The sequence below is a fragment of the Condylura cristata genome, unplaced genomic scaffold, assembly GCF_000260355.1.
Source record: "Condylura cristata isolate star-nosed mole 26May11 unplaced genomic scaffold, ConCri1.0 scaffold00008, whole genome shotgun sequence".
Lineage (NCBI taxonomy): Eukaryota > Metazoa > Chordata > Mammalia > Eulipotyphla > Talpidae > Condylura > Condylura cristata.
This window is the reverse complement of record NW_004567109.1, coordinates 47,005,385-47,030,443: the sequence shown is the minus strand read 5'-3', so window position 1 is coordinate 47,030,443 and position 25,059 is coordinate 47,005,385. Positions and strand designations below refer to the sequence as shown.

The window sequence follows — 25,059 nt, the reverse complement described above, 5'->3', positions numbered from 1 at the left end:
AAAAAAAAATTTATATTAAAGTAAAAAAAAAAAAAATTAAGCCACTATTGATAAGTATTTGTGCTATCTGTACTATCAAGCACAAACATATTACTCCATTACTCCTTTCCTCTTTTTAGTGTCAGATGACAGAGAAAACAGGTTGAAGAGAGTATGAAGATGGACATTCAAATTACAAATCCAAACAATTCTTATTTATCATCAGTCATAAAAGGGGAGAGAGCGTAAAGTTTAAAAGAGAGCATTGCTCTAGACACTATCAATATTATAATACTGGGAACCCAGAAGCCTGATTTCAGGATTTTTTTTTAAAATAAGACACTTTTAAAATATGGAGTGAACAGGAGAATGAAGGGCATTTACATTTTTGCAATTCCTCCTAGGCCTTTAAGGGAAGAAGGAGAAATGTTTCAACCAGGGTATTAGTGTCAGGAGTAATCTTGGCATTCCCAAGACTGAGTTTTTTTTTTACTAGGGTTCCATTTAGAATTATCTGATGTGCCCAAGGCACTTGTGTCCAGACCACTGAAGTTATAAAACTTTAAGCTAGAATTTGCCATGAAGACCTAGGTCTCCACAAGAGAAACAGAATTCAAAGAATGCTTGAAACAACTGGACCTATCAATCCATCAAGGAATATCTGAACAACACGTACTACATCTCTAATACAGAAATAAGGCTCAGGTTGAAATGCGTTTTAGGAGTCTTGATACATAGATATCATAGTCCTATTAAATAGAATTAATAGTTAAATAGAATGTAGACCCCAGAAAATATTTCATGAAAGAGAAATTACATTTCCACTAGGAAATATGTTCAAAATACATGTTATGTCTCTTTTAACAGGGAAGGAAACCAAAACTTGAGGACAAACCAAAAGCAAAGCACCAGCATGTTGTCCAGATTATGTGTTTCTCATTAACAATGTCATTGTTACAAGGTTTCTTCAGCTATGACCTTCATTTTTTTTAATTTCTTTAAACTTTTAAAACATTAACCAAAATGTCTTTAAACTCTTTGCTCATCATCTTCATATTCCCTTTCTGACTTCTAAAACAATTTCAATTCTGAGCAGACTTTAAAAAAATATTCTCTATTTCAAAGATTATGAAAAAAAAAACAAAAACCAACAGTATTCAAGGACATTTCCTTTGTCAAGTAGCATGTCAAGTAGCATAAATTAACCTCTTTAAGAATGCACAGTGAAATGATTCCAAGTATTGTAGGTTTTGATTCAATACTTCCAAAATACTAACAACAATGTAAACCAGTGGGACTTCAATAAAATATTAAACAAAAAACACATATGCTGTGAACACTGATTAGACACCTTAGGCTTCCGAAGCTGACAACAAACAATCCTCAAGTTGTTGCCTTCCACTGACAATCAGGCTAGGCCAATTCAGGATTACAATATTAAAAAAAAAAAATCAAAATAGTTTAATAATTCAAGAAGTTCATTTAAACTATGAGTTATTAGCATGGAAACGAATACTCAAAAATAGAAACTATATTGTAAAATAAAATAAAATCTGCCATCATAGGGCATGTCTCAAACAGCAGCTCTCAAACTTTTCTTGTACAAGTATTAAATGTTTGGAAAATGGCCTACAGAGGGCCTAGAAACCAGGACTACTTTACCTTCATACTAACATGTCTACTTTTGTCTCTTCCCTTTGCCTCCCCTCTAGCTCTGCATCACCTAAATTGATCCAAACATACACTTGCCCCTTGTTATAGAAAAAGGAATAAAAACCATCTTGCTGCTGTTGGTACCTGTTTCTCTTTGCTGTCATGCTGTCACTCTTTCCATCATAAAGTAAAGTTTTAAAGGGAGTTAAGTTCAGTGATATGAATGACTTATGCCTGTCGCTATTATGTTTGTTGTGCATTCCTTTAGTTCTCACATCCAAATAAAAAATATCAAGGTATCAAATATAGCTGCTAGATAATTTTTTTTAATTGAAATGAAAAAGAGGGGGGATTCCTGCCTTTCCTGTCAATCACACCTGCCTGAACAATGAGTTGGTGTGTTCCTGAGTTAGTGAACTAGTGATTTATTTTCCCAAACTATCCATTTCAACTTATAACCTTCCTTTCTAAGCTTTGAAGACCCCTGGAACTATGCACACCTACAATTAAAAGCCCTGTGACTTTCTCCTAAGACTTACTGGAGTTCATTTCAGTAACATACTAAATACAGTCATTTTTTCCCACATTTTAAAAACTATGATATATTCAAAATATATTATTTTGCTAAAAATACTTTTCATGGCACTGCAAGCAGGTAACACTGCCTAGAAATGTTTAGCAATTCAGAACTTGAGGAGAAATAACCACATATATCATAAATAGCTGAATTCTAAGCCAGAATTAAAATAACTGAAAACTGAAATAATTTTTGAGTAGGAGTAAAATTCATCATTTAAAAGAATTGAATACTGTTTCCCATCAAAACCAACAATTTTGAAAATGACAAAAGACCATGTCTTGGACATGGGAAAACAGAAGAAGCCAGGAATTGTCTAAACATTAGTCTCTTACCAGAAACGGACTCCAGCAAATGCAGGATACACACATGATAGCCAGGAGCTGGATGACCATTTCCAAATGATGAGACCTGCCTTGTCTGTGCTGCTGACTTTTAAATTTAACTCTTAAAAGTGTAATTCCTGTGATGGCATTGCACAAAAACGAAACACCCAGGGATAAGAGCCCCAGAAAAGAAAAAAGCAGAAGATAAAATCTATCTTCCCAGTCTTTGATGTGTTCTGTTTTGTAGAAACACCAGGTCCTCGATGCTTGAATTTTATAGTCTCGATGCCCAAGGATGGGCAGCAGAGCTATGAAAACAGCAAACAAGCACACACCACTCAACATCATTTTCACATGTTTAGACGTAATTTTCGTAGAATGAAATATCGGTTTGGTTACTCCAATACATCGCTCAATGGCCATCACACTGCCTAGAAAAAGTGGGCACAAACCAGAGAAAACCATGGAGATACCAAAAATACTGCAAAGGATGTTTGATTGGTCAAAGCGGATCCAGTCTTTATCAGAAGCATATACAAACACTGCTATAGCTCCATTGATGAGGTGGCCAAAGAAGTCTGTGATTACCAGGCCACTAGCCAAAAGCAAAAATGATGCCTTGGACTTCTGTCTAAATCTCTGATATGCCTTCACGAGAATAGCAATGGCAAGGCTGTTTGACAAGATTCCCACAGTCATGAAGATTACTGAAAAAAATACAGAAAGCCGGTTTTCAGTCTGGCAGGTTGTATTTGAAAGTAGCCCAGCTGCAGGAGACACTGGCTGTTTGGAATTGTTCATGGACATTGTTGTGGAGATAAAGCCAATCACTCAGGTCATCTCTCTCTCAAAAGATTGCAGACTTGCAGTCCGGATATCTGTGGCATAAAGACAGAGGAATTATGAGCGCTGCATAAACTGCTCATCTGGCATTTAAGGCTGAAATGCCCCAGCACCCTGTGGTGGGAATCAGATCTATTTGGCCTATCATAAGCAAGGTTGCATCATACTGAAAACAGAGCACATCTGCTGTGGTTCCACGTTTCATTTTGATGGTAAAGCCGCTGCCAAAAGGAAGACCCCTTGGTTAACTCTATGGATCCTCTGTAAATATACACCTCCTTAATCTCCTCCTGACACTTCAATGACACCCTAAAGCTTTCAAATTTTATAAAATCACTAATATGATTAGACTTAAGCCCAATAAAATGTCTTAAGCATAACAGTCCCTTTAATAACTAAATGACCTTTTAAAGCTTCTGCTTTTTTTTTTTTTTTTTTTTTTTTTTGTATACAGACTTTGACCACTGATCATTCCTTAGGTAAACTTCTTGTTTGTCAAGAAGGAAAGCACAATCCTCTCTAAACTTGGGAAGTGGCAAAGTAGACCAACAAGCCCACTGATGTTAAATGAGGTCTCTCTGAGTAAGCTCAAAAACTACCTGATTTAGATCAAATGACAGCAGACGGCACACATCAGTGACTCACGGAAGCAGAGTGGTGAATCTCTGGGAAGGTTTTCTGTTCTACCTACCAGCAGTGCTGAAACCCTGGCCTGTGAGTGAGTAGGCTGCAGACGGTGCTGTCTATGCACATCTGCTTAGAAGCCCTAGATTACAGCCTCAGGGCTGCAGCATCCAGTGGAAGTATTTGTCCCTTGTTCTAGTGTGTTGAAGCCTGAGTCACAGACACTGAAGAACCAGAACTACAGCCACCCAGTCCCGAGCTAATTCGATTGGCGTTTCCCAAGCAGCTTTCCGGGAGGCTGAGGATTCTGGAGCCACCCTTTCCTGGGACGGGTCTCAGAAGCCCCCCCACTCCCACACCCCGCCCTCCAGCTCCGGCCCCAAGTTGTCCCAAGGGTGGCCACGTCCTCCAAGTCTTACGCACAACTCCACTTTCCCTGGTTACTACCCCCCTCCCACACAGCCCAGCTTGCAACATCCTGCCCAAATCTTCTAACTTGCTAAAACTTTGTTCAACTGCGTAAAAGCCAGAGGGGCCAGTTTCCTTCGCACCCTGGGGGGCGCTGAAGTCCAGCGTTGTCTCGGATAACTATTCAATAGTTGAATAGTTGCTGTCATGGGAGCAGGGATCTTTCCCTTAGCCAGTTTCCCTCTGCTGAGAGACCGTTTGTACCGGGTCCCCAAAGAGCTCAGCTCAGAATCGGGACCAATCAAGCCGAACACTCTTTTCTGAGGGTCTCTCCAACTTGTTGCCAAGCGCAGACTATGGTGTCCTTTACCTGGGATGCCTGCAACTGCCACCGGAGTTCTGGGCTGGAGTGGTTAAACAAACTCATCCAGCGGCTGACCCCCGTAAGATACCCCGGGTTGGAAGGGCAGTTACCTTGGCATCCCTAGCCACCCGCAGAATTCGCTGCACAACAGAAGAGTGAGCCGGCACCTGGCGCGCCATTGCGAGTCCAGCTCTAGCTCCACCACTGCAGCTTCAGGTTCCTCGCGTGCAGTGTTTCACCTCCTATTCCGGTCTGGTTAGGTCGCCGGTCTCCCTCTGCGCGCGACCGGAGAGCTGAACCTGCCAGGCGCGCCTCGCTCTTCCAATCCCTCAGAAGCTAGGGGCCGCCTGCAGCTTGGGAGGGATGGAGCTTGTGGGTGACCTCAACCCTTTTCTCTTCTCTCTCCTCTCCGCCCCCTTTTCCCTGAGCCCACAGTAGAACCTGGAAAGACTAGGACAAAGTGCTCGCGTGCTCTGTCCCCAGTAGCATAGGAAATCACCCTTTCAGCAGTTTGACAACCACTTAGAGGAAAAGTTGCTTTTTTAAAATTCATTTTTGTCGCGGAGGACTGGTGGGGCACTGGTGGGGGGCAGGATGAGATAATGCACATTCGGAAAAGTTTGAACTTAAAACTCCCAGAGCAAATACAAAGATGTAAACCTACTTACCTCAATAAACATCATTTGGAAAAAATAAACCTACTTTCCAGCTAAAGGCGCCATCTCTGTGGTTGCAAAGTAGCAGCTGGAGAGCTGAGGAAACCTAGACTATTGTCCTGACAGCGTGTTGGATAATCAGATGGTAGTTTGCCGATTTAATTCATGTCAAATCCAACTGAAAAGTGGTAAAGAAAAGATTGCACAGCCCACATCGCCAGCGAGGCAAAAACAAATACTCAAGGCACATGTTGTAAATGAAAACAGTCACTGCCTTAGGGTTCATTGTCATTTAGAGGACTGAACTGTTTATAGCTTTCTAAGGAATGTGAGAAGGAAAGGAATGAGACACATTCTTGAAGGACACCTGCAGATATGGGATCAGCAACCTTTTAATGAATTTTAAAAGCCCAATGGTAAGAATTTTTACTGATGCTTCCCCCAAAGAAATGTGTACTCCTGATACATTTTATGGAAATCATTTATGATCAAGAGTGTCTTCATTTGTAATTATCATTTGAGACATTTTTATACTGTAACCATGTTTTTTAATTTAATTTTCATCCATACCTGTTGTTTCATTTTTTCCAGCTAAACACTAGGAACATGTTTATCTTTTTATTTTAGTGAAACATTTTTACCATCTATGTGAAAGCCAGTGCTACACAGAAATAACTTCTTTTCTCCATTCTAAATATAAAGGTCCTCTAAATTCCTAGACTTGAAAAGGATCATAAAATGTTAGAGTAAGATAAAACAAAGTAGCCATTAACTATAGCAATGAAGGGTGGTGCAGTTTTTCACTGTGGTAGATATGAAGGGTTTGTTTTCTGCTTTGTTTTTGGACGGTATGGTCATAATTTGTAAAATTTACTTGGGTAATTTCAAGAAATTGAAAATTTTTGCTTAATCAAATATTTTCTTTAGTAGAAAATTTTACATCTGGATGGTCACTATCTAAATAAAAACTCTAATAAAGCAAAGTTTTTACTATTACTATTGATTAAGAATTCTTTCCCATTGAGTTGAATTCTTACAGAAGTCTTTTTCAACTCTTCATCTTAAGTTAGGATTGTGCTTGTTCACTTAGCAAATGTTGTATTCAAATGTGATTCTAAGTGCTACAGTCACATGTCCAGTTTATAGTTCCAGATCTTGGAAACTCTCCAGCTCTCACTGAAACACTTTACTAACATCAGCTGTTCTATCTACAGGGTTAAGAAAATTAAAAAAAAAAAAAAAAAACCCTCATTAATGCAATGTCACATCACAAGATTATGTAATATATTCAAAATAGTATTCATTTATTTTTCAGCACACTAAACAAATACATTTTTTTAAAAACTATCTGCTTTGCATGTATTCTTAGAGTTCCTGTTTTAGAATCCATTCCTTAATCAAGATACACTTTACCTAAGTATTAATAATAAGTCTAAAATACCTATCACTTATCAAGGTAAAAAATATTAGTAAGTTATTGTTTGACAGAATAAACAACTACATTTTATTACTGGGGTATAAACGACATACACACACACACACCTATATATATATAATATATATACTATATATATATATTATATATATACACACATACATACATACATATATATACACACATACATATACATATATACATACATACTATTAGTTTCAGATGTACAACATTTGTATATACAACATTTGTATATACAACATTTGTATATACAACATTTGTATATTCAGAGTCAACATTTGTATATATAGCAAAATGTTCAGAACAACAGTCTAGTTAATAGCCATCACCAGACATAACTTTTTTTTCTTTTTTTTTTTTTAAAGATTTATTTATTCATACAGAACTGGGGTACAGGCCAGAGATGCGGAGGGTGAGAGGATTCACCAGGAACAGAGTGGGGAGCAGAACAGGCAGATCGACGAAGTACACTGCTGAGGGGAGCAGCGGGCGGGCCAGGAGAGGTCTGCCTCGCCATGTGGATCTCCTCCGGGGCAGGCAGGCGGGGATCGAACTCGTGTGGAATTGGCTCAAGCCTCTTAGTGCAGTGCTTTAACCGCTGCGCCACCAGGGAGGGCCCAACTTTTTTTTCTTATAAGGAACTTTTAAGATCTATTCTCTCATGCAACTTCCTAATAAACAACATAAAAATTACGCATAGTCACTGTTTTATAACATATCTTTATGACATTAATATTTTATAACTGGAAGTTTATCTATTTTACCTAACTAATCCTACCACTTGCCTTTCACCACCAATCTGTTCTCAGTATCTATGAGCATGGGTTTAAAGTGGTTTTGTTTGTTTTGCTTTAGATTCCACATATGTTAGTCCATATATTAGTCTTCCTCTGACTGATTTTACTCAGCATCATGTCCATGCTAATGCAAATGGCAGAATTTCATTCCTTTTTGGCTGAATAGTACTTCGATGCACTTATACCACATTTTCTTTAGCCAGTCACCCATCAGTGAACACTTAGTTTGCTTTCATTATCTTGACTATTATCTTGACTATTGTAAATAATGCTGCAATGAAATGGGAGTGCATAGATTTTTTTTAGAACTTAACTTACATCTTTTATTAATCTTTTTAAGACTTCGTCCACTATATATATAATGTACATAATATTATATATATAATATATTTATATATATATATAACATTATTTTTTTTCATCTCAGTTGTAATCCTGATGGATGTCCCATGATCAAGTCACCCATAGGCTATCACCATATTTGAGTTAGTTTTTGTTTTCTATAGAAAAACACTCAAAAGTGGAATGGCAGACACACATAAAAACTAACATTCAAGTACTTACTACCCCATTTAAGGACTGCATTAGTTTCCTAGAGTTACTGTATAAAGAATCACTGACTGGGTGACTTAAGTGTACCCTGCCTTATAGTATACTCCCCAAGAAAAGGTATTGTCAGGGTTGGTCTCTACCGAACACTGTGAGGAAATCTGCTCCATGTTCCTTTTCCAGCTCCTGGTAACTTACTGGCAATATTTAGCTTGCCTTGTTTGTAAATGCATTACTCCAGTCTCTGCCTTCATCTTCACCTATTAGTCTCCTTTTGCATCTGCCTGCACTTGGTCATTTCCTTGTAAGAATCCTAGTCACACTGGATTAAGGCTCACCCTATTACAGTATATGTACTGATCTAAATAATATCTGCAACAATCCTATTTCCAAATAAAATTGCATTCTGAGGACACTGACATATCTTATCTCATGGGTGGGGAAGGGAGCAATTTAATACATTATAAGGACTATATTAGGATATTATTAACATTGTTACAGCTGTCTTTGTTTCTGCCTCCATTTCATTCTTCTGCATAACTCCCCGAGAAATAAGAGATAACGACTATACTGAATTGCTTGCATCATTCTCTTATTTTAATGACTTATCACATAAACATGGACATGAATTAAACATTATTTAATTTTCCTTGTTTTGTAAAAATTTTCTACAGTTTGCTTTTTCAAGTAAGATTATTAGATGAATACATATTACTGTATACAGTAGCAGCTTATTCATTTGTAAACTTCTAGAATACCTCAGATTTATAGATCCAAATTTTAAAAATATTATTCTGTCAACCTCTAGGGTTATTTCCAATTTTATTGCTTAGTAATTATTCTCCTCTGTATAGACTTTTTGTGTAGTAGTTTTTCTTGATAATAGAGATGGATGCATATATCCTGTATAAAATTAGTGGGTTATAGGGTATGAGGCTGTTCAACATTTCAAGATAAAGCAAAAAATGTAGTACCAATTCACTCCCTCATACTGCCTAAGAATTTCTCCTCAGTAACATCTGGAAACAGTGCTTAAAATCATCTAGTTTTCTTAACTACCACCAATAAGATGGGTGTAAAGTGATGTTACATAATGGATATAAATTATATTTCCCTTCGCACTCATGGTTCTTGTTTTATCGAATACTTGTTTGTTTCTTGTCTGATTTTTTTATTGAGTTGCTTGTGTTCTTATTAATGCTTTATGTGTTCTAGAAACTAAGCCTCTATCAGTTATATATTTTGTAAAGATCTTTTTTCCAAATCACAGCTTGCATTTTCATTTTCTTTATGCCATCATTTTTACAAATAGCTTTTAATTTTAATGTGATGAAATTTATAACATTTAACTTTTCTGTTGTATTTCAGCATTTTTCTGTCACATTTTACAGAAGATTTTTTTAATATATTTTCTAAACATTTTAAATTTCTGCCTTCCACACTTAAGTCTTGAACATTCAGATAATAATTTTTTACTTAAAAAATGTGAGGGAGGAAATCCAGGGTTTTTTCCCCCTCTACTTTGATAATCTGTTTTCATGGTGCCATTATTAAGTAATCCTCTTAAGGACTGAATGCTGCACCCGCCGCAAAGGTACATGTATTGAACTCCTAAACCCTAGATCTTCAAATGTGATCTTCTTTGATGAAGATAACAAATAGGAGTTTAGCAGAGATAATCAAGTTAAAACATGGTCATCAGGGTGGACCATAATCAAATATAACTGGTGTCCTCATGAAAAAGGAATACTTAGAGCAAACACATACAGGGAGGAAGCAATGCAAATGCAAAGAAGACCAATTGCAAGCCAAGGAATGAAGCCTGAAACAGAACTTTTACTCACAGCCTTCAGAAGAAATCAATTCTGCCAACATCTTGATGTTAGATTTCTGTCCTCTAAAAGTGTAAGACAAAGGTATGCCTTTTTTTCTTTTAATTTTATTTTACAAAAGTTTATTTTTACATCATTTTGTACATTTTTTTTCCATCTCAATTGTAATCCCTGTGGGTTTCTCATCACAAAGTCACCCGTGTGCCATCACCATAATCCCATGCATTTCTCTCCCCACCCTCCCACCCCCGTTTTTGATCCCATTCCCCACTCCACCCCCGCAGAATGTCTCTAGTATATGGTTGTTCATTATTTTTGTTATTTTCTCGCCTGCTCCATTATACTCCTGCTATGAGTGAAACCATCGGTATTTTTCTTTCTCTTTCTGGCTTATCTCACTAAGCATGATCTTTTCCAGCTCCATCCAAGTTGCTGCAAAAGACATGTGTTTCTGTTTTTTGGTTGCTGAGTAATATTCCATTGTATATATGTACCACATCTTTTTTATCCAGTCATCTACTTTTGGGCATTTGGGCTGCTGCCATGTTTTTCCAATTATAAATAAAGCAGCAATAAACATGGGGGTACAGGTATCTTTTTCAATCAGTGTTTTTGTGTCTTTTGGGTAGATAAAGGCATGCCTTTTAATCTACCCAGGGGGCGGTACTTTGTGATAGTACCACTAGCAAATTTTATACACCCTCCCTTACCCACTCATCAGAATATGCACCTCTCACATGTCAAATTTCCAAATACATGTGGGAAAAACTACTTGTCAGCTATTTACCATATAATAAAAACTAAATTAGTTGTTTTAATCATATTATTATTAAATCAATGTGTGAAGTCCAACTAGCCACCACCTCTTTTGGAATTATGGTGACAACCTCTTCATTTTCTCCAGTCTTTGACCCCAATCCATTATCCCAGGCAGATAAGTTGAGTATGGGCTCCAAGTCAGACTAGACATGTCCATATTCAAGGCTTTCAACATAGAACAATTTCTACTACCTTAGTAAATTGTCTAATTCCTTTATGCTTGATTTCCTTGTTTTTACAATTCAAAAAAATGCCTACTTCATGGACTTAAAATATTAGACAAGTTCTTTGAACTGCAACTGGAACCCCATATGTGGTAGATGTTATTATATTTTATAAAATGTAAATATGGCCAGAAAGAAAAAAAATAATACTGGATGGTTTCACTCATAGCAGGAGCATAAGCAATCAAGAAAAAAAAGAAAGGCAATTGTAATAAAGTAAAAATGAAAAATTAGAACAACTATAAACCAGAGACATTCTACAGGGGTGCAGAGGGGAATAGGATCAAAACTGGGGCAGGAAGAGCACACAAGACAATGGTGATGGCACATGGGTGGATTGGTGGTAGGAAGTCAACGGGGACTACAGCCGAAATGAAAAAAATCACAAAATGATGATGTAAAACAAACAAAAAATCAATATATTTAAATTTAAAAAAAAGGTAAATATGGCTATGTTGGTCCTCAACTAACAATATGAAAGTGGTTTCTGATTCTCATTCTTTCCCCTAAGCAATTTCACTAGGTCCTCATTTCATAAGAAATTAATCATTTAAAAACACTTAGATTTAGGAAAGCTGTTAAACAAATATGAACCAATCATATAGAAAGGAGAAAATACTCAGTGGGTCCCACTGGACTCTGGCCCCACTAGGAAGTACTGTTTGGGAAATGCTATCATCACCCTTAGAATAAACTGAATTCTCTAATGTGTTTTTCTAAGCCCTTCAGAATCTATCTAATTAGATTCCTTTCCCCTAGAAATCTACCTTGGCAACACTCTTGAAACCTGTCTCTTGGCTTTCATTCATTATCTTCTTTTCACAATCTTCCTTCAACCCATCCCACATTGCATGAGCACTACTGAGACTTCAGGGCTCAACCCTGCCCAAGCCAGTGAGGTTTCTATATGTCACGCCAACTGCACAGCTGTCATAGTCACTCTGTATCGTGTAGCCAGCACCTGGCACAGCTAGAGGAGATGCTTAAGAATGACTGGGTAGATGAAGAGTGGGGGGGGGGGGGCTGGTATACTACACATGTATACCCAAGCATAACGAACTTAAGTAACTTGTCTGGAGAATGGCAAGCACATGTAACAAAACCAAGTCTGTCTGACCACAAAGCTCTTACCAAGTCTTCACTTCACCTCTGGGTTTAATAAAACACAAAGTGCTGTTCTCTGAGTACAAAGTTTGTTGCTGCTAGTCCTACCACCAGAAAAACAAATGCCCTTATTGTTTTTCTTTCAGAGCAAAAAGTTTTGCAATAATCCATCTACATTCTTTCACAATATCCAAGGCCCTTTTTTTTAGTACTTATATTTTAAATGTTGGTGAGAGGAGAATGGATATTCTGGGAGGTAGACAGAGAAAACAACTGAAAGGAGGCAGAAAAGAGCCAATGATGGGCTCTTAATGCACACATTAAACCAGCAGGTTCTTGTTTTTATCTTCATTATACAACAGTCACCTCTTATCTATGGGGATACATTTTAAAACTCCCAGTGGATATCTGAAACTGTGACTAGTACCTAGCCCTGTTTATTCAATATTCCTTTCAAGGCATGCATACCTATGATAAAATTTATAAAATAAGCTCAGTAAGTGATTAACAACAATGGAATAATTATCACAATATATGTAATAAAAATTACATGTATACGGTGTTGCTTTGGACCATGGTTGACCTCTGGTTACTATGATCATGGAAAGTGAAACCAGGCTGAGGGGAGAGTGACAGCTAGGGGAGCAGTGAGGAAACAGAGCACAAACTAGTTGCCAAGATCAGAGAGCTATGGTAAACTTAAGACACAAACTGTGAAGTGCTTCACTTTTTCTGCTTCATTCACAGGACAAATGTAAGCACAGAGCCTCATAAACTAGCTGTCCATTCCCACACCCCTTCTGGCCTGTCCAGAGTTCTGCCCTTGCCATTGCTTGGAGCGCCCTGGATGCCTATCCCTGTTTGATATTTTTTCCACAAGTTTATTTAACTCTTCAAATGCATAAGTGTGATAAGGATATCTAAAAATCCAGAAATCATGTGGTCCCATTCTCCATCTCCCAAGAAACTTCAAATCTTGAGTGGCAAGGCTAGTTTTTAAGAACATTCTCATTTTTGGTTTTTTTTTTTTCCTTCTTTACATTTGTTCCCACTTTAATTTATTTTGTTTGTTTGTTTTTTTTAAATGGAAGTAACATTGTTTTCCAACAGAGCATATGACTTAGGAGAACAAGTTCACACCTCTTCAGAGGTGTGTCTCCACGTCACCCCCACGAGGAAAGCCTCCACTGTCCTCCTATCATCCAATGGGCCCTTTCCCTCTTTTGTTCACTCTCCCCACCTTATCCTACCTAGGAAGTAGCTTTAATTCTACAGCCACAGGTTTGGTTAGTTTTGTCTGTTCCTTTATTTTGTTTCTTTGTAGTCAACATGTGAGTTAATGGTGTTAATCATTCTGCTTCTGACTTTTCATTTAGCAGCATCCCCTGAGTTCCATCCAGGAACAACCCTCGTTCTTCAGTTTTCTTTCCATTTCAAATCCATCCATCATTTTCAGGATCCCATTTGTTCCTTTAAGATTTTGTCTTCCTGACTTATCTGACTTCAACATCAAGATAGATAACTAAGGTCCAACTAAGAAACAAACGTAACCTACCTCACACCTTTTTTCAATGTCCTTGAGCATAAGGACCACAGGATATATAGCATATGACGAGGTGAAAGTAAAACCGACAATTTGTTGCATGGAAGGGGAATGAATGCATCAGAGAAACACCTAAAGGGACTGAAACCCCAGGGAGGGTGCCAAAAAACAGGCAACAGTAGTTGCTTGTGGGGGGAGGACTCTGCCTCTGTCCCTTTTTTTTTATTCTTGCAATTCAAAAAGTTTGTATCTTTTGAGAACTGCCTATGTCTTGAGCACCATGCTAAACAACCTGTATGAATATTCAGCTAACTGTCACAAGAACTCCATGAAAAAGGCTAAGTAAGATCCCCCATTCTGCACATGAGCCACAGAAAGATTAAGGGTTAAATCACATAAAGAACTCAGGTCTGTGCAACTCCTGAACCCCTTGACCTTTACTCCTGGGTATGCTGCCTCACTGGAAATGGTTAGCTGACAAGATTCCCCTGCTCTCTGTAGATAGACACCAGGGCTGTCCAAGTCCTTTTGAGGCTGGGCATTTATAAGGGGCCATCTTGATTACTTGACCACATTCAATACTTATCCACAATTTTCACATAAACTTTGCCGGAGTAGTGCTTCGAAACATTGGCATCCAGATCCAAAGGAAATCTGAAACCACAAGGAAGTTGAGGCCATCCTTGGAAAGCAGAGACATCATCCTTTTAAAATATTAACGTTTAGTCCCTTGACCTGCAATTCAAGTAAAAAGAAAACTTGAAGAGGGAAAGGAACTAATGATAAGATCACTATTCCTTTCACTCAGCACAGAAAGAATATCGCCTTCCTCAAAGATGGCGTCATCACAGTGTGGAAACAAGAAGAATGAGCTGAGCTCCAGAGCAGGGATGGCTTCTTGGGTGCACAACCAGTATTACCTTAATTACTCTATCTTGGAATTTGTATTTTGTACATGAGGTCCAGTGAGATAAAGGAGCATGGACTAAGAACTTAAAATTTCTGGCCCCTGTATAATTCTACCTCCCTGGGATAGGCCTCCCTGGAACAAAATCTGACCACCTACTCTTCTCTCCAAGAACTGAGCCAGCTCCTTCCAACACTGACCCTCTTTAGCCACTCTTTGACTAATAGGGGGCTTGGTCCTGAGCTTAGGTAGAGCTGGGGTCAGAGACAGACCCTGAAGACTGCCATTTCCCACTACAGGTGAGACTTCTCTGGACCAGGGAATGCTTCACACCCAATCTCATCCAGGTAATGAACACATCCCATCGTGGAAGTTTAAAATATTTAGGGGTCATCCATCTTCTCATGGCAGAATCTTCCTCAGCTGCTCCAGCCCAAACCCTAGTGGGGCACTGCACACAGGTACCTTAAATAGTGTGAGGATGTATCCAGTATCCACCAGTCCCAAACAAAAGTACACACACCTCAAATCATGAAGGAGGACCCATGGGTGCAAATAAGGGTCTGTTCTGACCCATGAATATAGCTATACACTGAGTACCCCTTAAGGTGCTTACTTAGAATATTAAATATAAAAAACATCATGACAAGTTGAGACCACAAAAGAAAAAGCTTTGTTTTAGTAGTTTTAACAGCATTTTTGCATGTGTTGCATTTCTGTCTCATACACACACTGAACACTGCAGTATACATACATATGCACACATATATAACATAATTAACACCTAGTAATTCTTTAAATAGATTCCTATAATAAGTTTTCTCTTAGAGCACTAAAAGCTGAAAAACTGAACTGATATAGAAAAACTGTCCTCCATAAAGCTTAATACAGTTCTTTGGCTGGTATTCATTGATATAGGTTAAATAACTGTATGCATGTATCTCTTTTCCTTGTCTAATAACTATCTCTTTAGACAACATGAAGTAGAGATAATAATTACAAAAAAAATAAATAAAACAAAAATTTGCTCTCAACTTATCCAAAAGTCAGGGAAAAAATTGAGAGGAAAAGTCTTTCTCATGCTGAGTTATGCAACTAATTACCCACATTCTCCGTGACATGTCTCATGTCTAGACATAACATCTAAACATCACATCTCATTTTCTAAAGTTCAGTTTTATCTTTCTCTAACGTGATGGGTATTGCTTCTTCTTTTGTATAATTTTTAAAAAATAAATTGAAAATTCAATGCACTGTATTGTCATGAATTCTTTTAATTTTCTAAAAACATCAAGCTTTTAGAGTGTGACTTCTTTGACAGCAAGCGGATCCCATTTTGTGAAAATGTCAGTCAGAGCCAGCTCTCACTCACCAGAGGGAACACTGCTGTCAGAACACTGTGTCCTTGACAAATGGAAACTTTGCTTTGCACATGTTAGAAGTTTGTTCTTTCACATAATCAAATCTTTATTCTCAAAAGAATCATCAAATAGAAATGTCTCTCTTTCCACAGGCCTCTATCACACATTGCCTCTATCACACAGGTATATTGCCACAAACCTCTATCACACACATATCTCTCTATTCCAGCTGATGGTTTAAACATGGTGATAAACAGTAAAATTTAGTTTCAAGAATGTGGGCAATCTCCTGGAATTTCTATTCAATTTTAAAGCAATACAAGATGTCCAGCAAGTCAAAATATTAGTTACCCCTAGAGCTCTCTCCCTGCCCCACTAATACCTCAACTTGCCAGCTCAGTCACTGATGAAATGATTATCTTGGTCAGAAAGATGACTTTTCTCTGAGCTTCAGAAGTCTTAGCCACACACTGGAAAGCATCAGGCAAAGAAAAGAAGAGAAATGTCTAGGATAGAATGGATTTTAGGATGCTGTACTGACCAAGATTCTCTAGAAAAAAAAAATAGGGTGTGTATGTGTGCAATTATTATACATTGTTATAAATATATATATTTATATCTGTACCTCTCTAGCTATATATACAGATACATTAGGGTTTAGCCCTCAAGCAGAGACTCAGAAAGGTCATGCTCTAGTTTCAATCCCAGCATGCTGGAGAGTTTCTTCTTGTTTGAGATGGGCAATCCTTTTACGCTACTCAAGTCTTTAGTGTGTGCATCATATTGGTCCTCTTTCTCTGGAGAACACTAATACTGCTCTTTGGTCTACTAAATAAAACTGGTCACCCATATATCATATAGACAGTCAAGTCACCAGCCAGGTGAGAGGGGATATATTCCATAGAGAGAGCCAGTCACATAAGACTGGATGAATAGAGCAAGACTACAGGGAGATTTAGTTGACTAGACTTGCAGGTGCTAAGGACTTACCCAAGGTACCATACACAAAGTCTGCTCCAATCCCTTGGGTCAGTGATCTGATTTCACTGACATACATGTATCTAAAAGCAGAACAGGATTAGGAATCTGCAAACTTCAAGAAAGAAGAGTTGAAAAGGACAGACATGCCAAGCTAATTCTAACAGTGGTTTGTTCATTTTTCAACAAATGTTTGTTTAGCTTGAACAAAAATCTGGGCACAGTAACTCTACATTAGTTCTGAAAGAGTTTGAGTAGGTGGCCAAAAATCTATGTGGGAAAGAGAACTTTGATAGCACCAGCATGGGAGATATAAAACAAATATAACATGTGAAGAAAGAGAAGTTGAGCCCATAACCACACATCTGTAGGTGGTTTTAGAACTTAGCCACATCAGCGTGTAGAATGGAAAACACATTGGCAAAATCTTGATGCCACTGAAAAGCCTGAAGGTGTTTGGAATACAGAACAAAAACCTGAGTTAGCACTAGGCTCGCAATTATTGTGTCATTGTGCCTTAAATTTGCCAGGACACCTGCTCACAACATAAGTTGATCTGCCATCAGACCTGCAGCTGATCCATCCAAATAAAACTTAGTTACTGTTCTGATATCCCTGCCTCACATATAGAATAAACCACAGTTTCAAATATACTGAAGGCAGGAACAGACTTACATAAGTGGGTCTTGGATCCAAAACTATAAGGTGAAAGAAGAAAACAAAATGTTTCAGCAAACTTAGGAAAAGTTTAACCTTAAAACAGTCAAAAAGTTATAAAAGTATCAACTGAAACTTGGTTCAAAGTTCTTGTATATCTGCACTCAAAAACAAGAGGAGAACTTTTGTTCGTCAGTTGATTTCATTTTTAAAAATGGATATCACTTATTTGGGACTCATAAAATTTATAGAAACAAAGAGGATCAGTGATGATTCTGAATCATTTTAGTCTACTCTGTTGAACGATTTTCAAGCTATTAATATAGGGTTCATTCATTCAACCTTGTTCCACAGAAGATCTAACTTAGGAGAGAACATTGAAACAGATGGTAAAATAAAATTTCAAGCTCAAAATCAAAAACTGCATTTGGTAAGGGACTAATATTCAAAACCTACAAAGAATTCATGCAAACCCACACACCCCCAAAGATGAAGAAAACAAATAATTCAATCAAAAAATAGGCAGAAGACCTAAATAGACATTTCTCAAAATGGGACATACAGGTGGTCAGCAGATACATGAAAAACATTTATCTGCACAAATCTTTAGGGAATGCAAATCAAACCCCTATGAAACCCACCACACAACCAGGAGAATGGTTTATATTAAAAAGATCAGAAATAGGGCCCTCCCTGGTGGCGCAGTGGGTTAAAGCACAGCACACAGAAGATTAAGCCACTTCTGCATGAGTTCGATCCCCGCCTGCCCCAGAGGAGTCCACATGGCTAGGCAGGCCTCTCCTGACCTGCCCGCTGCTCCCCTCAGCAGTGTACTTTGTCGACCTGCCTGTTCTGTACCCAACTCTGTCTCTGGTGAATCCTCTCACCCTCTGCATCTCTGACCTGTACCCCAGTTCTGTACAAATAAATAAATAAATTTAAAAAAAGATCAGAAATAAGTGTTGATTATGCGGAGAAAAAAGAATCATCATTCACTGTGAGAATGTAGAATGGAGGGTTCTCAAAATATTAAAGGATTCATTCCACTCAGGTATCTATCTGAAAAATACAAAACATTACTTCAATGTTCTGTGCACCACTGTTTATAAAAGCCAAGTTAGAGAAACAACTTAACTGCCCAACAATAGAAGAACTAAGACATTCTTAGTGGATGAAGAAGATGTGATATAAATACACAATGGAATACTTTACAATTATAAAAATAGATGAAATTTTCCCACTGGTGAAAACATGGGTAGAACAAGAGGAGGTTATGCTAAGTAAAATAAATCAAAAAGAGAAAGACAAATAATGGAAGATTTCACTATGTAGTATATAGAGAAGTAAAACAAAGGAACTGTTCAACTGTTTACAGCAAATGAGTGAGAGATACCACTAAGGAATATGTATAGTATATGACATTACATGCAATGGTGATTAAGAACAATGGAGCTGTAAAAATCTGTGTTCAAAAATCAGTTGCACTATTTAATGTCTATATAAAGGCTCAGGTTTCTATGTTAATAGAGCTAAAACAAATACCTGCTTAATAGTAGTATTGTGAAGAATAAATTGTTGATCCATTTAAAGCAATTAAACATGGACAAAAATACCTACCTTTAAGGATTGCTACAGAGAGTAGGTGGTACAAAATGCTACATCAATTTCAGACAAAGCAACAGGAAATGTGATGAGAGTCAAGCAAGTAATATTTTATATCTAAAGTAAATATTCTACATGGGGATCCAACTGGAAGCTTAAAGTTAAATGTGAGGCTGTGTATACTTCTTTGTATAAATAACAATGGGATGGAATTAGTATGACAATATCTAAATATATTGTCAACTTTGTCACAAATATATCTGCTATTTATTAACTCCCTACTATATGATATGATGCTGTTCCCAATAATTCACAAATACATTACCAAATCTTCATTATACCTTTGAGATAAATATTATTCTGTTCTTCATAGCATGTATAAAGATACTGAGATTCCAAGAGTCTTAAGTAGCTTGCTTAACCAAGCTAATGCTAGTTACTTAAATTTTTTGAAAGAATTCCAAATCATTGTCATGTTAAGTAAAAACAGACTAAAAAGTTAAATTAGAAAAATTTGAATGTAATGCCTCATGTAAATATGGGGAAATAAGATGCCAAAGAGGTCAGGGACTTACTCAGGGTCCTTAGGAAGTTATCACAAAGTAATATAAGTAGCTCTGCCCTCTGGGGACAAAAGTGGGGGAATGCAGTCAGTCTCCATGGGTGGAGAAGAATGGCTGCTGGATGCATTCAAATTTAGTATGAGAATGATTCCTACATTACTCTGATTCAGTATCCACTTGATATTCAAAATAATTCTATGAAAAGAATTAATTCAAATTAAATGTTCAATTTTATGATTTTGTTGTCACTGCTCCTTTGATTATGTCCTTAGGCAGAACAATTGTCTTAGTCTCCCTACCAACTCAGAAATTAAGCACAGTCTTAATCATCCAGAAGCACAGGGAATCAAGCCTTTGTTTTGCCACTTTGTCTTAATCTCCTATTCTGCAATTAACAATACGGCCACACCTCATTAAAGGAGAGCAAACTATTTCTCCCAACATCATCAGACAACTAATAATTGTTCTCATGGAGTACTACATAAATGGAAAATTCTCAGATTACTTATTATCACAAGGAAATTTTTTTAAGATTTATTTATACATACAGAAATGGGGTATAGGCTAGGGGTTCTGGGAGGTAAGCGGATTCACGAAAACAAGAGTGGGGAGCAGCAGGACAGGTCAACAAAGTACACTGCTGAGGGGAGCAGTGGGTGAGACAGGAGAGGTCTGCGGCACCATGTGGATCACCTCTGGGGTGGGATCTAATTCGCACTGAGATGACCATGACTTGGCTTAGCTTGGCAGTGCAGCACTCCAACCTGCTGTGCCACCAGGGAGGGCCCTCACAAGAAAATTTAAATGTCATTGACATGTTTGGATTTTTCCCAAAGATCAACATTTTGAATACTTTCTTTTGGCCCAAAAACTTGAAGTAATTAACATATATTAGCTCACTAACATAGTTCATTTTCAAGACATAACAGTGATTACTGATGTCCCAATTTGACAAGTCAGGAAACTGAGTGCTAAGAGCCTAAGGAACATACCCCAAGGTCTTCGATTTAGTAATGAATTGGGAGCCAAACTCAAATGGTCAGGAGCTACATTCTTAATTGAATTCTGATAACTGAACTCACAGCAAGTATGTCCAAAGAAACTGGAATGCAGTATTATTACCATCACTTTGTTCTAGCAAACCTGAAATAATCAAATGAGAAATATGTAAATATCAAACTCTTGTCACTGAAGAATTTGTACCTTTCCTGTGCTCCAAGACTATACACATAGTCCAGAATAGTATGAATTTAAGAACCTAGCAAAACTTAGAATTACTGCCTGTTCTTACCCATTTTGTAATATATAACATTTTATGGATTTTCTCACATTATAATTTTTACATATTTCAGGTACATAAAATAATTTTATAAACTATACATTCATAATATTTTTATGTCATTAAACATGCTTTTCTCATTTAACGTCAACCTGTTTCCATACAAAATATGTAATCCCATAAATTATATATTGTAAACTGAAAATGTATCTGACATACTCTGTTGCAATTTTCTCCTTTATGGTTTCTAAAGGTCACTTTACAACTGAATTTCTTATAATGTCATCTCAGATGGAGTAAGGAGCAGCCCAGATATTGATCTTAGAATACATTGGTCTCTTTTTCCACTCAGATCTCTACCCCATTCATATAGACAAGTAGAATGCATCTCCGTAAAGCTGGGTTACATACTCAGGATACAGACAGCAATATCAATGCTCCCAGTTCAAATCCACCTACATAGCTTATTAGTTTTCACCTTAAATAGTCTGTCCCTTGATTTTCTCAACTGTAAATTGGGGTATAATAACTATTACTTCTAGTACTAATATACCTCAGTATATTAGTTTGGAGATCTAGTTCTTAAAATTGTGAAAAAATTTCATGTCAGTAGATAGTTATTCAAGCACCCTAGGGCCTATTCACACAACTTCCACCCAGATCCCACTCTCAGGGTCACACCGTATCCTACAACACTACAATTAAAAACTTTTAAAAATTGAAGTCTTGAATAGCAGTGACTTGACCAGTCAGCTCTATGTTTGTGGCTGGGATCCATTCAAAAGGGCCAAAACCTATGCCTTCATATGCTGTGAAAAGTTTTGAGTATCACTTCTGCTTACCACATACAGTTGTTATAATGAGCATGTAAATGTCACACTGATTAAGTAAAAGCTCAATAAATTTTTTTATTACTACTCTGATCAAAAGTATTAGGGGACAAGCAGTAACAAGGATTTATATCACTCAAAAATATTAATCCTTATTTTTCCTTAGTTATCATATATTGTCAATTCTTAACACCTTTTAGAATTCTCAGTCTAGTCAAAGCCAATCTGTAAAATGAATTCCTCTGAAAGCGCTCAGTTGTAGATGTTTGTGATACTGGAAGTTATAAGAATATCTGGTCATTTAGATGACCAAAATATATTTTGTATATGTATTTGGTCCTCATCCACAATTCTTGATTCACAGCTCGTAAAAGCCTTGGAATTTCCTAAGTGTTGAAAGTAATAAAGATGTTCCTGGTTATATTAGTAAGGTGAGGTTTTTCAAAGTGCCTCAAGATGAGAGTTGGTTAGAAGGAAACCACATAATTAGAAAGCTGTACTTTCATTCCCTCCTCCTCACCTTACCTGATATTCGGTAAGAAGAGATGAGCTGAATTAACCACTAACAACCAATGAATTTATCAGCTGTGCTGATGTAATGAAGCACCCACAAAAACGTCAAAAGATAGGGTTGGACGAACTTCCAGGCTGGTGAACTGATCAATTTGGAAGAATGGTGCAACTGGAGAGGGAATGGAAGTTCAAAGTCTTTTCCCCATAATTTTCCCTTCCAAATGGCTGTTCCTGAGTATACCTTTTGTAGTTAATTAGTAACATAGTGCATAAACAGGTTTCTGAAGTTCTGCAAGCCACTCCAGCAAATTTGTCAAACCTGAAGAAGGTGTTATGGCACTCTGATTTATAGCTAGTCAGACAGAAGCACAGGGAATACCTGGAATTATAATGAGCACCGAAAGTCTAAGAAGAATGGGTCATGGAACCCTCCAACAGTAGCCATTTAGAAAAAAGCATAGGTAACAACCTGGCCTTTTAATTGGTATTTGACAAGTAGCCTTGGAAGACCAAGCCTTTTTCTGGAGACTGATTTTATACAGGTATACAGATTCAGAATTGCATTAAGCTGAATTCGTGATGGTGTGCAACCATCCCAGGTTGAGTAGGTTTATTGCTAATTCACACAGACAGACAGAATTTTGGGCCTTTGGTGTCTCTAACGCATTTAATGTGATGTCAGTAGACTAGAAATAGTCTCCCAGGCAGGAAGGCAGCAACTGAAACTCCTAGCATAAGAGTAATGCCTACTAGTACATAGTTGAAGAGATTAAGATACATCCAATAATAAATGAAGCTTCTATGTATAGTTATAGTTATTTCTCCCAGTATAAAACATGAGCTTTTCTAATAAAATACTTTTTTTCAAAGTCTTTTCTTTAGGGCCCAATAAGAACTTAAACTGTAACATGTCCTTACTAGCATTAGAAAATAAAAGCAAAGTTTCAATATAGTCTAGAGATTTTATTACTAATAGATTATTTGAACAAAAAAGCAGAACTCCATGTAGATCAGTCATGAAAAACATTTTACTTTAAAATCTGATAAAAAGCTAAATTCATAACCAACATCTTTTTATTTCTCCTGGTGTTTCCCAAAGATCTAAATTTAAGCCACACTTTGGGTACATGCGTGCATGGGTAGGGGGCTTGGGAGGGTGGGTAGAAGGTGGGGCAGGATAAACCTGGCACAGACTAAATAAGCCAGTTACAGTAGCAATCATGGCCCAAGTAAATTCACTTATTTTAAAATCCAGTAACAACTAGGATAAAGACTTTATTACTAGAGCCCTAACAATCTTAATTATTACTGTGCTATTAGTTTACCCACCAGAAATTCCACTCTATAAGAACTGGCATCAGGTTTTATGATTCCTGGTATCCAAATTTCATCTCTGGTGTTTTTATGGGGCTCAAGATAATTTTATAAAATCTGAAATGTTGATTCTGAATATCTCTTAGAAAATAAGGTTTGGGATAATATAGAAATTAATGTTAGCCATCCACCAAAGTGGTAGGAAACCCAGAAAAATAGATCAAATGATTCAGAGGAGTGACAGAAAGACAGCAGTGGTCGAAAGAAAAGACTCCATAACTCAAGCTGTTCCCAGCTGCTACAAGCAGCCCATAGGGCATTAGGAAAGCCTGAAGTGAATTGTTGTGTTAATGGTTGTGTTCATCCACCCGCTGTGCCTTCCAGAAGTGGAGAGTATCACACTACTCTGAATTAGCTGGGCAAAGATACAAAATAAACGCTTGCTATAATTTTCCTTATTAAAAAGTGGAAGCAATAAAGTGCTTCTATTTAGAAAATACTCACCTTTGATTATCAAAGGAAAAGATGAAAAGATGACAAATTTTATGCTGTTAAAAACACTGTTCATCAATGGCAGATGAAAATTAAGTTTAAACTATTAATGATATTTTTTTTATTTTAAAGTAAAAGTTAAGATAATTCAAAATAAAATATATACATTATGATTAGATTGAAAATATTTCCTAAGACATGACATGGTGAATGTTCATGGAAAAATGTTCATGAGGATTAAATTTTTGTCATTTTGCCTACTATGTCTTAATGAACAATGTAAATCTTAATATCCATGCACACTTTAAAATAAACTAAGTTGCAAAACAATTTGGATCACAGCATCATCTCTCCTACTCCCTACTACTTCCATTAATAAAGTGAAAAAAACTGTTGATGGAAAGTATCTTAGAAATGTAAAGCATAACTAAAAAGATGTAACGAAGAAAAAAAAAAGATAGCTAAGGCAGAGAGAAGTTACAAAACTAGTATCTCCTAAACTTTTATGATCATATAAAGAATATTGTGCCAGAAATCTGCAAGGTTTCTATAAGAGATATCATTAAAAGTGAAAACTCATTTACATAAATAATTTTGAGGTATTGCTAGGTATTGGACATCACTGAGGAAACAGCAGCAAACCAAACACACAAACTCTCCTCCTTCACGGAGCTGGCATTTCAATGGGAGACAACCATGGGCCCTTGTGTTGACAGTTCCTTCTCTCACAAATACTCTTATACATAATCTGTCGTGGTCTCAGGCTCCAGGTGTCCAGTGAGGCAATAATCAGAACAAAAAAATATATA

At 37.1% G+C, this 25,059-nt stretch overlaps 1 protein-coding gene across 2 annotated transcripts in view; it reads right to left on the bottom strand.

Annotated features, from left to right (window-relative positions):
- Positions 1 to 5,066, bottom strand: part of PTGFR (prostaglandin F receptor (FP)) — a 45,889-nt gene extending 40,823 nt beyond the window's left edge. The window contains exons 1-2 of one of the 2 annotated variants that reach the window (XM_004679145.2): positions 4,885 to 5,066; positions 2,545 to 3,413 (exon numbers count right to left, since the gene is read on the bottom strand). In XM_004679145.2, the coding sequence (XP_004679202.1) occupies positions 2,545 to 3,342 (798 nt within the window). In that variant the 5' untranslated portion in view covers positions 3,343 to 3,413; positions 4,885 to 5,066. Of the gene's footprint in view, positions 1 to 2,544; positions 3,414 to 4,069; positions 4,157 to 4,884 lie in introns of those variants that run through there. The other variant, XM_012722777.1, reaches the window with a different exon arrangement.
- Positions 5,067 to 25,059: the final 19,993 nt, after the last annotated feature.